This window comes from Leucoraja erinacea, chromosome 16 (genome assembly GCF_028641065.1).
Source record: "Leucoraja erinacea ecotype New England chromosome 16, Leri_hhj_1, whole genome shotgun sequence".
Lineage (NCBI taxonomy): Eukaryota > Metazoa > Chordata > Chondrichthyes > Rajiformes > Rajidae > Leucoraja > Leucoraja erinaceus.
Window position 1 is genome coordinate 24,218,267 of NC_073392.1, and position 13,744 is coordinate 24,232,010.

General features: G+C 52.9%; 1 protein-coding gene across 2 annotated transcripts; it reads left to right on the plus strand.

Moving 5' to 3' along the window:
* The first annotated feature begins 2,101 nt into the window (after positions 1-2,101).
* On the plus strand, positions 2,102-12,680 carry LOC129704637 (cytochrome b-c1 complex subunit 1, mitochondrial). 2 transcript variants are annotated; one of them, XM_055647894.1, is made up of 13 exons: positions 2,102-2,214; positions 3,041-3,181; positions 3,344-3,430; positions 5,534-5,663; positions 6,649-6,847; positions 7,256-7,335; positions 8,304-8,419; positions 9,692-9,835; positions 10,690-10,850; positions 11,284-11,369; positions 11,769-11,857; positions 12,143-12,218; positions 12,513-12,680. In XM_055647894.1, the coding sequence occupies exons 1-13, from the start codon at positions 2,167-2,169 to the stop codon at positions 12,575-12,577; spliced, it is 1,422 nt and encodes a 473-aa protein (XP_055503869.1). In that variant the 5' UTR covers positions 2,102-2,166; the 3' UTR covers positions 12,578-12,680. The 2 variants fall into 2 exon arrangements, with proteins under 2 accessions (XP_055503869.1, XP_055503868.1); XM_055647893.1 differs by lacking the exon at positions 2,102-2,214 and adding an exon at positions 2,756-2,797.
* The last annotated feature ends 1,064 nt before the right edge of the window (positions 12,681-13,744 follow it).

The following is a 13,744-nucleotide window of genomic DNA, read 5'->3' on the forward strand; positions in this document are numbered from 1 at the left end:
CTGAGGAACTGCCGCCCTCGGCGTCGTTTCGGCGCCCGGGAGTTTTGACCAAAGATCTTAGATCTTTGGTTTTGACAAGAGCATCGATTTAAATCAAACACTGAACGCGAGGTCGTCACCTCGCCAGCGGATCCATCTACACGCCAGCGAGTCAACGTTCAGCGATTCAGAGCTGGAGTCTGACGTTACAATAAATATTATTTACGCAGTTTTTGATTTAAGAATCCCAATTGGACCTGGAACTGTAGCGGATGTCAATGTTAACTCGAAGGAAGGGATGTTTCTGCGCGAGTTTCCTCCACATCCCGTGCTGGTCCCTGTGAGAGACCCAGAGGAAGTGAGTGGCAGAATCTGAGAACATCATTTGTTAATGAGGACAATGTATTCATAATAAAGTTTTATTAATGAAGATAATATTTATAAACGCCACTTTTTTTCCTAAGCTGTCTCATAACCCGATAGTTTCAATCATTCGCCAGTGGCTTTTAACCAGAAACAGAACGTGAAGAGAACTCACTCAGCCGGTCCGACAGCATTTGTTGGGGGCAGGTTTTATAATGTAATTCATCCAGTTCATCACACAGACCAGACTTCCCCCGATTGTAGAATCCATCAACACTTCATGCTGCCTCAGGAAAGCAGCCACATAATAAATGACCTGATTTATTGTGGCCTTTTCTCGCCTCCAGTTTATAGGGTGATTTCACCAAAGGTCAAATGAGCGTAGATCCCCCCTCACGTGACCGAAAATTTTAACTGGAGGACATCTCTCAGTTTGGTACATGTAAGTGAATGGGGAAACACGCACTTTCCCACCCGTTAAAAACATGGAAAACGGCCGATTTTTGAGCTGAAATTTTCTGTGCTAGTCGGGGTGACCGTGAAGCACAGCGACCTAAATTTTCAGGCAAAAAAAAAGATAGAAAGTGAGGTAATTACAAGAGGGAACTGAAGGTAGAAAGCGGCGGAAGTGAACAGCTGACAATTGCCGTGGTGATTTTAAGATCCAAAATATATCGGGAATTATCGCGTTTGCTCGCTGAATTTCATCAAAAGTAAGGCATTATTAACTTTCAGAGATGCTGCCAGACCCGCTGTGTCTGTCTTCATAATCAACGACCACTCACACCGCGGTCATTCCCTCCTCTCCCCTCTCCTGTCTGGCAGAAGGTGCAGAAGATTAAAAGCTTGCACCGCCAGATTCAGGAACGCCTTTTCTCTGGGGGCTGTGGGGGGAGTATGAAACCGCCAGGTCAGGGCGGCGCTGCAGCGGGCGGGTGGAGCCGCCAGGCCGGGTGTGGCGCTGTGGGGGATGTGTGGAACCGCCAGGGGAGTGTGAAGCTGCAGCGGGCGGTGGAGCCGCTAGACCGGGGGCGGCGCTGCAGCGGGCGGGTGGAGTAGGGGTGTGTGGAGCCGCCAGGCCCAAACACTGCTTGTGAGCCATTTAAAAAGAAATGATTTAAAAAACATTAAAAAAGACAATTACCAGAGTCAAATTTTATTCTTGACAAGAAGTATGAACTGACAGAATTATGAATCTAACCCTATATCACACACACAAACTGTTGCCCCGCAACATTGATTACATTGCTGTCGGGTCGGGTCAGGTAGGCTCCGGTTACTAAAATGGGCGGGGGAAAAATGCCCAGGATTCCCTCCGTAGCGTACTACACGTCGGCGCATTGTATTCCGCAGGAGTAGCCCATCTTGCTCTGCTCTAAGATCTTTGGCCAGGCCGGGGGCGGCGCTGCAGCGGGCGGGTGGAGCCGCCAGGCCGGGGGCGGCGCTGCAGCGGGCGGGTGGAGCCGCCAGGCCGGGGGCGGCGCTGCAGCGGGCGGGTGGAGCCGCCAGGCCGGGGGCGGCGCTGTAGCGGGCGGGTGGGCCGGAGGCCGGGGGCCAGGCGCGGGCGGGTGGAGCCGCCAGGCCGGGGGCGGCGCTGCAGCGGGCGGGTGGAGCCGCCAGGCCGGGGGCGGCGCTGCAGCGGGCGGGTGGAGCCGCCAGGCCGGGGGCGGCGCTGTAGCGGGCGGGTGGAGCCGCCAGGCCGGGGGCGGCGCTGCAGCGGGCGGGTGGAGCCGCCAGGCCGGGGGCGGCGCTAGCGGGCGGGTGGAGCCGCCAGGCCGGGGGCGGCGCTGTAGCGGTGGAGCCAGACCGGGCGGGTGAGGGAAGATGGCGGCCGTGTACCGGGCGGGGGCGGCGCTGTTCAGGGCCGGCCGGGTGAGTGCGGGTACACGGGGGCTGGCGTTCGGTGGACCGGTCTCCGGGCCGCGGGGCAGCCCCGACTAGGGCGGACGGTAACGCGGGGGAATTCGGGCGGGAACCGGGTCAGCGGCTGCGGCCGGACACGGGAAGGTCAAACCGGCTGCGGGCGTTTAGTTGTCACCTACAATATTCTGCTGGACTGATGTAAGGAAAGAAATTCACTGTACGTTTGTACTTTGCACATGTGACAATGAAAAGCATTAAAAAGATCAATTAATAACAGTGATACTAGGTGACCACAATGGCGCAAATCCGAAATCCGTAGTGTAATCAAAGACCAGTCCACCGAAGATCACAGTAGCTGAGGTTAGTGTTGTGCGGTGTTCAAGAGCCTGATGGGTTGTTCTCGAACCAGGAGGTCACGGTTTTCAGGCTCCTGTACCTTCTTCCCGATGGTAGCAGCGAGATGAGAGCGTGGCCAGGGTGGTGCGGGTCTGCGATGATGCCGGCTGCCTATTTGTGGAAGCGCCTCCTGTAGATCCCTTCGATGGTGGGAAAGTCAGTGCCTGTGATGGACCGGCCAGTGTCCACCATAAAGGTTTGTATCTGGCTGCACAATTTCACCCAATCCTTGAGCTGCGGGCTGGATGTGTGTTTACCAAACAGCGGGGAAACAGGCCCTCTCTCCGAACTCGTCCATACTAGTTCCATTGCCCTGCATTTGCCCCATAACCTGCTAAATCTTTTCTAATAATGTCCAAGCGTCCCACATATGTTGTCATTGGATTCCGTGCGTGGCCTGGTGTTACTGAACTCATTGCCATGTCTCTCATTCGTTTAGCCAGCTCTGCTGGGAGCTCACCGTGTACAGAGCACCCTCTCCTACGCTCAGACCATCGAGAATGTTCCAGAAACCAAGCTGACAACACTGGAAAATGGGCTGCGTATTGCCACAGAGGAGTCTGACCAGCCCACCTGCACGGTGAGTGCTGCTGTTCCACCGCACGTGAGACACGGGCATCGGGGCCTGTGTATTCCCCATCTCCCTCCCCCTCATTCCCCATATCCCTCCCCCTCACCCCCATGGAGTCCCCTTTTCCACTGCCCCTTCCCCCACTCACACTCTGCTCTCCCTGCCTTTCAGGTTGGTGTGTGGCTTGAGGTTGGGAGCCGTTACGAAACAGAGAACAATAACGGTGTTGGAAACTTCCTGGAGCACATGGTTCTGAAGGTATGTGTTGCGGATGTCGTACCGCCTTGTGGGAAGCAAGTTTTTGAAGGATGAGGAGGGGACCTCTTTGAAACTTACCTAATAATGAAAAGCTGGGATCGAGTGGATGTGTAGAGGATGTTTCCACTAGTGGGAGAGTCCATGACCGGAGTTTATAGTCTCAGAATAAAAGGGCTTAGGAAGGATATAAAGAGGAAATTATTTAGTGAGAGAGTGGTGAATTTATTTAGTGAGAGGGTGGTGAGTGTGGCGAATTCATTGCCGCAGAAGGCTGTGAAGGCCAAGACAATGGATATTTTTAAGGAAGAGATTGATAGATTCTTGATTAGTACGGATATCAGGGGTTAAGGGCAGAAGGCAGGAGCATGGGGTTGAGAGGTAGTTCAGCCATGATTGAATGGTGGAATAGACTTGATGGGCCAAATAGCCTAATTCTGCTCTTATCACTTATGAAAGCCCACTGAGCAACGTTCGCCAAGGACAATCCTCCGGCATGATGGCAGGCTCACGCAAGTCATTGTTGCCCACTGCTGAGTGCAGTGATGGTAGGTGGCACTGGCAGGATATCAAGCCACATTCCCTCACTGCAAACTGGGATCCCCAGGATTGTCAGCTCCAGACTGGTTTTGGCTGGGTGCTGAGACTGAATGCAGTGGCTGGAGGCAGACCTCGGGCAGGGGAGGATGCATGGGCTTGGGACTCGGCCAGGCCATCCCATGGAATTGTTGGAGGGTTAGGATTAGTCCTCAGTGCCCTCCATCCACTCTACCGTCTCCAGTCATCACCCCTCCCCTCCTCCCCCCAACTGCTCATCGGTGACAGTTCACCTGTCAGGGATCTCCTCTGCGCTGTCCACCTCCGTGTAGACCTGGGGCAACAAGGGCCAGGCAACGTCGCGTCACAAACATGGCCACAATCACCACCCCCCTGTCCGCAGAGAGGAATCTCCTGCTGATGGTCGGCAATATTCCGTTCACTGAGACTCCACAGTCAGCGTTCTGCAACTCACTACTAATCAGAAACCAAACTGGAAGCACCCACAGATATGGTCAGCAGCTGGGCATCCTGCATTTCTTCCATCGAACGTGTCCAAAGACAGGCAGCTCGATTTGTTATTAACACCTATGAGAGAGAGAAGCGAGTATCACCAAACTTCTGAATTCTCTGGAACCCTCTCCAAGACAGACGTGAAGCTCACCGTTTGACCTGTTTTTACAAAATGTTAAATGGTCAGCTCGACATAGACTACAAGACCTACACCAAACCCAAACCAATTAGGAGCAGACGAGGGCATTCGATCCAATTTGTGACCCCAGCTACTAATACAGCAATTTGTTCTTCCCCCGCACAATTAAAGCATGGAATAATCTCCACCCAACTATAGTTACCCAACCAGATGCAACTAAATTTAAAGTAGCTCTTTCTTCCCAATAACCCTTTCTGGCTTATTAACCCTTCACCATCTCCAGTTTAAATTCCATTTGGAATATTTTGGAGGACCAAGAAACCAAGAACTAAGGTACTGGCTCCAGATTCCAGCGTCTGCAGTTGCTCGTGTCTCCATTTCACTACGGTTACTTGTCCAGTCGACTCCAGCAGCACCTCCTCAGCCTGTGATCACTGCCCTGAGTAAGACAAGGACACCCCATGTATTGGAACCTGCTGCCTCCAATCTAGGGAGTGGAGTTTGCAGATTGAGGGGATTGTGTTGGAGTAACCTCCGGCCATTTTGTAGCTGGTGCACACTGCAGCCACCGTGTGCTGGTGAATGTTGTTCCTGCTTTGCCCCAGATAAAGCGTTGCATCTCTGTGACATTGTTGCAGCTGGACTCACCCTGGCAAGGGGAGAGTGTCCCTCACAGTCCTGACCTGAGCTACAGGTGGTGGAATGGCATCAGTGAATCAAGGATGTGTCAAGTATGTGAAAGCCGTGATACTCCAACACTAAGTGTGAACTGTTTGAGTGGGCGTTGCTGAACACAGAGGGTTGGTGTCAGGATGGACAATGGAGACAGCAGAAACCATGCCAGGGATAGTGTTAGAACAAAGCCTGGGGCTCCTGAGTAACCGTCTGGAAACGCTGTCTGTTGTTGGTGTTCTCAGGGAACCAAGCGCCACCCGCACCTGGCCCTGGAGCGGGAGATTGCAAGCCGGGGGGCACACCTCAACGCCTACACCTCCCGTGAGCAGACTGCCTACTACATGAAGACCCTGGCCAAGGACATGCCTACAGGTGCGGACACCCCCCTGCCTCAGTTAACATGTTTGCACGTTTAAACATGTCTGTATTTGGGTTTATGCCGTGCATGTATAGCAGTGTGAACAGTTTCTGTAAGATCTCACTGAAGCCACGCTGTGTCACTGCACACCATGTCCGTCGGTCCTACGCTCCCTTCACTCGTATTTGCAACCGGGTTCTGCCTGGGACGTCTGGAAATGTTTGAACAATCACAAAATGATGAGAAGACAGAGAGTGCTGGAGCAATTTAGCAGGCCTGGCAGCATTTCTGGATAACATGGATAGGTAACATTTCGGGTCGGGACCCTTCTTCAGACCTGAAGTGTCACCTATCCATGTTGTCCAAAGATGCTGTCTGATATGTTGAGTTACTCCAGCACTCCCTTCATTTGTAAACCCACATCTTCAGTTCCTTGTGCTGGTCTCCTGAGCAGTCCAATCCCATTGGTTGGGCTTGTCCTCATGGTTCAGCAGATGGGCCAAGGTTACTGATTACTGCAGTGAATGAGGGGCAGGGGCAGAATCAGTGCCAGGAGGCTGGCTGGCTGACCTGACCACACGGCTTGTTACATCCTTTGGTAAGTTAGCTCATCTGTTCGTCCTGGCATCGGTTAAACTAGTTGGACAGCTGATCTAACCAGTCAAACTACTAATCTTTGCCTGTAATAATGCTTGCTAATTTCTAGGTACTGTCTCTGTTAAACTGGTAGCAACCTGATATTGCAGATGTTAAATTGACTATAGTCATTGTTGATCTTGTTACAGCCTGGTTACCATTGGTGTTACCTGGCTGCATGCTGTAGATTACTGCTGATCGCTGCTGGTCACTGTGCTGTAGGTCACTACTGGTCACTGCTGGTTACTTCTGGTAACCATCGTTGCTGATTACTGTCACTGGGTTATTGCTGGTTACTTGTTTACTGCGGGTTACTGGTGGTTGCAGGAGTAGTGACTGCTGCCTTGCCTGTCCTTCCCACAGCTGTGGAGCTCCTCAGTGAGCTGGTGCAGAACAGCTCGTTCTCGGAGGCTGACGTGGAGTCCGGCCGGCAGCTGGTGCTGCAAGAGATGCAGGAGATGGAGAGCAGCCTGGAGGACGTGTCGTTCGATTACCTCCACGCCACCGCCTTCCAGGGAACCCCCCTCAGCTACACCGTGGTGGGACCCTCCAAGAACATCAAGTAAGCATCTGACCTTGTGTGACCTCTAGTCCCAGAGGGTCACAGCCACGTGCAGTAATTTCACAAAGCGGCAGTCGATTTGCCAACGGCAGGGAGACTGGACGACTTGTGGCAAATGGATCTAGAGTAGATGGGCATTAGGGTCAGCATGGAGCAGGTGGGCTGAAGGGCCTGTTTCTGTGCTGTAGGATTCGGTGACTGAACAAACTGTGAATGGTGATGGTGACTGTATGTGAAAGAACCATTTGGGTGTAAAATAAATTATTATTCCATTTACTCTAGCTTCAGCCCATAAGAAGTGCGTATGGGCATTTATCAATGTCTTGTCTTCACTGTGCAGGATGTTGACTGCGTTAAAAGCTTGCCTTAAACATACCACTAACACAAGCATCCTTCTCCCCTGTCCAGGGATCTGAAGCGCAGCGATCTCCTGGAGTTTATGACTGGTCACTTCAAGGGTCCCCGAATCGTGCTGGCAGCCTCAGGAGGTGAGGATGTCATTCTGGTCCCAGGCATGGGGCTCGGGCGGTTCTGTGCACATCTGGATAAGGTGCTGAGGTTGAGGAGAGATTGCGGAGACTCAGCAGTGATGCAGGGATCAGCAGCTTCTGTTGTATGGGGCTGGAGCAGAGAGGGTTGGGGGAGGTGGGATTGTAGGGGTTGTTATCTGTGAGGGGTTCCGGTGACTTGAGATCCTGATTCCAGTGGGTGAGGGTCAGCGATAGGGAACACATCTTGTATAATGTTGGTCAAAGGAACCCGACTCGCTGTCTTGTTCCAGCACCAAAAGTGATCCTGGACCTAGGAAAGGTCTATCAAACTGGCCCCAATCCACAGCTCTGCAAACCGCTTCCTGTCGAGTTCCCAGCTGCCGTTGCCACAGGCTCCTGGAGCCCACTCCAGGCCCCACCACTAAAAGTAAAACTGTTCCTGCCACTGCGAGCTCCTGTTCAAACTGGAATTGAATTGATTTGAAAGATACTGCATGGAAACGGGCCCTTTGGCCCGCCGAGTCCACGCCAACCATCCATCACCCATTCACTCCAGTTCTAGTCTGAAGAAGGGTTTTGGCCTGAAACGTTGCCTATTTCCTTCGCTCCATAGATGCTGCTGCATCCGCCGAGTTTCTCCAGCATTTTTGTGTACACTCTAGGTCTATGTTATCCCACTTTCTCATCCACTCCCTACACACTAGGGGCTATTTATAGAGAGCTAATTAACCTACAAACCCGCACGTCTTTGGGATGGGGCAGTGGAGGGGGGGGATGTGGAGGGGGGTGATGTGGGTGGGGCAGTGGAGGGGGGTGATGTGGGTGGAGCAGTGGAGGGGGGTGATGTGGGTGGGGCAGTGGAGGGGGGTGATGTGGGTGGAGCAGTGGAGGGGGGTGATGTGGAGGGGGGGAGTGATGGCCGTACCTCGCGTGGAGTCAATAACGGTGACGCTTCCTCTCGACAGGCGTCCGGCACGAAGATGTGGTGGCTCTGGCTCGCCAGCATTTGTCAGGGATTCCCAGCACCTACGAGGACGATGCGATCCCTGTCCTGTCCCCCTGCCGCTTCACAGGCAGCCAGGTGAGTAACGGCCACCAGCCGGCACCCAAACTAGCTGTCCTGTAGCTTGTGGTCAGATCTCCATCCCTGCTCCTCCACTGAATCGGTCAGCCATGATCAGCCCAGGAATTCCTGCACGAACAAACACCAGATGCTGCGGGGAGCCCTGAAAGTTGTCTATAAAATTATGAGAGGGTAGGCTGTCAGAACCTTTCTCCCAAGATGGAAAAATGAAGGGTCTCAACCCGAAACGTCATCCATTCCTTCTCTCCAGAGATGCTGCCTGTCCCGCTGATGTTACTCCAGCTTTTTGTGTCTATCTTTGGAAAAATCAAAAATATTCAATTTCTCCCGTCACCTGACCTCTGGGAAAGACTTCATTCTCAATCCTCTGGGACAGGCTCCTGTTCCGACTGGCGAGTGGGTGAGGTTTCAGAGGTCACAGACAGAGTGGAAAGGGAAAGTAGGTACTGACAAGGAACTCCCCGGGAAGGACTAGGATGGGAATGATGGCTTGAATGGCCTGCTGTGCTGTATGTTCCTACGATATTGGCACAAAGGGCAGCACTGATGAGCCAGGATGACTGAGGTGGGAGAGTGGGCATGTGGGGTAGGACCTCCTGACACTGGGGATGTTTGGGTGGGTTGAGATGGACCCGCTGTGCGGCTGCCGCGTGGACCAGCAGCAGCTCTGCAGGTCAACGATGCCGACACTTCACCTAAACTACCCAGCGTCTACAGGTGTACTACTGGGAGCACACTGACTGGTTGCATCATGGCCTGGGTCAGCAACTCGATTGTCCAGGAACGAAGGAGACTACAGAGAGTGGTGGACACTGCCCGATCGATCACAGGTACTGACCTCCCCACCATCGAAGGGATCTACAGCACTGCCTTAAAAAGGGAGCCAGCATAATCATAGACCCACACCACTTGGGCCACACTCTCATCTCGCTGGTACCATCACGATGAAGGTACAGGAGCCTGAAAACCATGACCTCCAGGTTCAAGAGCAGCTTGTTCCCAGCAACCATCAGACTCTTGAACGCTGCACAACACTAACCTCAGCAACTGTGATCTTGTATGGACTGTGTCTTTGGTTGCACTACGGACTTTTCCACTATTATGGTTACCTAGTATTACGGCTATTAATTTATTGTATTATTGATTTTTATGTATTTATCTGTGTGTTATTTTGTTTGTTGGTCTGTTAAGCTGCAGTGAGTAATCTCATTGTTCAGTTGTTGTTACAGATGACAATGAAACACTGCTGCCTCTGCTTTGGTGTTTCAGATGCTGGTGCGGGACGATGCCATGCCGTTCGCACACATTGCGATTGCGGTAGAGGGGGTGGGAGCCAACAACCCTGACATGATCCCACTCTCCATCGCCACCTCGCTGATTGGAAGCTGGGACCGCACGTACGGGGGTGGTGCGGTGAGTCTCTATCCTTCCCCCCTCGCCATTCTCTCTCTTCCTCTCCACCTCTATCCCCACTCACCTTCCCTCTATCTCCATCTCTATCCGTCGATCTGTTCCTCTATCCCTCTCTCTCTCTCTCTCTCTCTCTCTTGCTATATCTCCCCCACTCTCTCTCTCTCTCTCTCTCCATACCCTTCCCTCCTCTCTCTCTGTCTTTCTCTCTCTCTCTCTCTCTCTCTCACTCTCTGTCTCTCTTCCGCTATCTCTATGTCTCTCCCCATAGATGCTGTCTGACCTGCTGAGTGTTTCCCACATTCTCTGTTTTTAATCACAGATTTCCAGATCTGGGATGTTTGCCTTTGGGTTGGTATCCTAATGTGACAGTGTTGTGTGTTGATTAATAATGGCAGATTCTTGGAACATGTTGTTGCTTATGGTATTAAAGACTTCATAAAGGTTATGCTGGAATTGGGGACAGTTTGCACATATGGATTTTCACAACTAGGTCATGATGGATGCATTTAATTTGTTTAATGTGGGAAGTCGGGGTTAGGCTAATAATGAGTGTCATCCCTATTTGTCCTTGAGAAGGGCAGATAAGACACCTTGAACCACTGCAGTCCTTCTGGTGAAGTCCCAGGATTTAGGATTAGTGATAGATTTATAAATCAGTGTGGGGTGATCTGTGGGTGGTGGCCTTGATGGTAGAAGTTGTGAGTTTGCCAAGTACTTTCAGATTAATTGCTGCCCCTGCCCTGGGAGTGTGTGATGGGACAGTGCGGATGGAGCTTCATTGTGTGTCTGACCCTGGGAGTGTATGATGGGACGGTGTAGTGGAGGTTATTGACACATTTCTCCCTGCTGCGCAGAATCACTCGAGTCGATTGGCCCGTATTGCGGTTGAGAATAAGCTGGGTCACAGTTTCCGCTCGTTCAATACCTGCTACTCAGACACGGGTCTGTGGGGAATCCATCTGGTGTGTGATGGAATGAACATTGAGGACATGCTGCACTTTGCCCAGGATGAGTGGTGAGTGCCTGCTGAATCATAGCTCCCGAGATCGGTGAGCGATAGATGATGGGAGAACTGGAGTTGGGGTCTTCAGGTGGGCTTTGAATCCTCGGGAGGGGCGTTGGGGGGGGGGGGGGGTGGGAAGAAGGGATGGGGGAGCGGGGGCAGTGGTGGGGTGGGCAATATTGGAGTGTCCGTGGCACAGCATGGGGGGAGAGTGGGCTTCAAGGGCCGTGCAGCCGCTCCTGCCTCGGTCCCTGGCCTGCTGGGGTCCCTGTCTTGCTGGAGCTCAATGCCTAATACAGTTCCAGACTTGTTAAAGTTCCAAGCCTGCGGGGGCTGCCGGCCTGCTTGGGTTGCCAGTCTGTTGGAGACCCCGGCCTGCTGGGATTAGCGACTTGCTGGGTTGCCAGTCTGCTGGCGTTAGCGCCTGCCTTTTCTGTCTGCACAGGATGCGTCTCTGCACGAGTGTGACCGACAGCGAGGTGAACAGGGCCAAGAACCTCCTCAAGACCCATCTGGTGGCTCAGCTGGACGGTGAGGAGAGGGAGTGTAGAAAGAACGCCGAGATTCCCCCCCAGTCCGCCTTTTTCTCCCACCTACCAGCCTGGGATGCGCTCCGTCCGTCCGCATTTGCTCCGTCTCCCAACTGCCTTCCTCACCGCTCAAGGCCATCCTGTTCCCGCAGGGTGAAAGCACCATTTCCACCATCCCACACTGCTCCCACTGTCCCCACCATCGAACGACTGCCCCTGTCCCTGATGCCCCTTGACACAATGGGCCTGTTGTTGCTTCCTCTGTACACAGCTGCCCCTGTCACTGTGCTCCCCCTGTACAGCTGCCCTGTCCCTGCGCTCCCTCTACACAACTATACACAGCTGTCCCGTCCCTGTGCTCCCTCTGTATACAATTGTACACAGCTGCCTTTCTCCGCAGGGACCACACCAACGTGTGCGGAGATCGGGCAACAAGTGCTCAGTCACGGCCGACATGTCTCGCTGGCAGAGTGGAACTCCAGGATCGATGTAAGTATTTGTCATTTTTCAAATCCCAGAGCATCGTTTCCCTGGTGCTAAAACTTGCCCGAGGGTCCTGTCCACCAATGGGGGACAGTTTGTGAGCCCGTGGACGGTGTCTGTATGTCCTGCTCCTCTCTGCCCGTTTCTCCTCTCACCCCCAGATTCTGCCTCCTATCCCAGTTTCTCCTCCTCAACCTCGGTTTCTCTCCCCCTCATGCCCAGTCTCTCTCACCCTCACCCCTGGTCTCTCGCTGCTGGTCTCTCACCCCCAGTTCTCTCCCCCCGCTGCAGGCTGTTGATGCGCAGGTCCTGCGGGAGGTGTGCACCCGCTACATCTACGACCAGTGTCCCGCTATCGGCGCCGTTGGTGAGTTCATGTTCCCATCACTAATTCTCCCTGACCCTGCGCCCATCACTGACTGCTGGGCGTGGGGTCAGTGCATTGTCACCGTGATCAGGCGTGGGGTCAGTGTGGGCTCACCATGGCTGAGCATGGGATCAGTGTGAGATTAATGTCCAGGTGTGGGGTCAGTTGCGGGATGTGTGGTCGGTGCCTGGTTGTGGGGAATAAAATGGCTGATGGTTGGCACGGATTAGATGGGCCAAACGGTGTCTCCCCATGCTGTATCACTGACATGCATCGATTGACTCTTCCCAACAGGCCCGATCGAACAACTGCCGGACTACAACAGGATCAGAAGCGCCATGTACTGGCTGCGTCTGTGAGCAGGGCGGGGGCGAAGACCCCCTCTCAGTCTGTCTCATTGTAACTGAACGGCGTGGAGCCCAGCTGTACAGAATGAATAATTAAAAGATAAATTAAACCAGACCACTGTCTGCGATAGTTTCTGCAGGGTGCGGAAAGCGTTGCTTCTCAGACGACCAATGTACCTCTGAGTGAAGTCTCTGCGAAGGTCCCGCACGCTCCGTGTTTACCGACATGGAGCATCTTCGAGACCCACGGGCATGGGAATCCCAGCAGACCAGGGACTTACTCGGTTACGACGACCAGAATGCAGCAGCATTTACTACGGAACAGAAACCGTGCCGTGTCTATCAGCAGGAGTCTGTGAACTCAAAGCGTCTGTGTTAGTGATCAATAGGCTCCCCTTCTCCCTGTGTGGGTAACGCCTCATCGCTCACAAGTTCTGATCTGGTCCGTGCAATTGAGGTTGATGCGGTGCAAGGTGTGCTTCCCGCTGGATGCACTGGGCAAATGTGATGTGGATCCTGCCTCTCCCACCCTTTCAGACTGAGCCCAGATGCTCCTGGGGTGAGGAAGGTTCTCCTCACTGGTCCTCCAATATTTCTACTGAAGAGGATTCATTAGGAGAGAATGAGCTAATCACGGACTGTTAGCATAGCTTTCTCTGTGGATGAAGTTCTATTGCCAGTGGAGGTTTGCCGGAATCTGTGCTGAGACATAGAAACATAGAAAATAGATGCAGGAGTAGGCCATTTGGCCCTTCGAGCCAGCACCGCCATTCAAAATGATCATCCAAAATCAGTGCCGCTTTCCTGCTTTCTCCCCATATCCCTTGATTCCGTTAGGCCTAAGAGCTAAATCTAACTCTGTACAACAGCAGAAGGACCTCTTTACTCCTATACTCAACTATTCTTGTTATGAAGGCCAACATGCCACTCGCTTTCTTCACTGCCTGTTGTACCTGCATGCTTACTTTCAGTGACTGATGAACAAGGACCCCCAGATCCCATTGTACTTCCCCTTTTCCCAACTTGACACCAATAAGATAATAATCTGCCTTCCTGTTTTTGCCACCAAAGTGGATAACATCACATGTATCCACATTAAACTGCATCTGCCCACTCACCCAACCTGTCTAAGTCACCCTGCATCCTCATAGCATCCTCTTCACAGTTACCCAGCTTTGT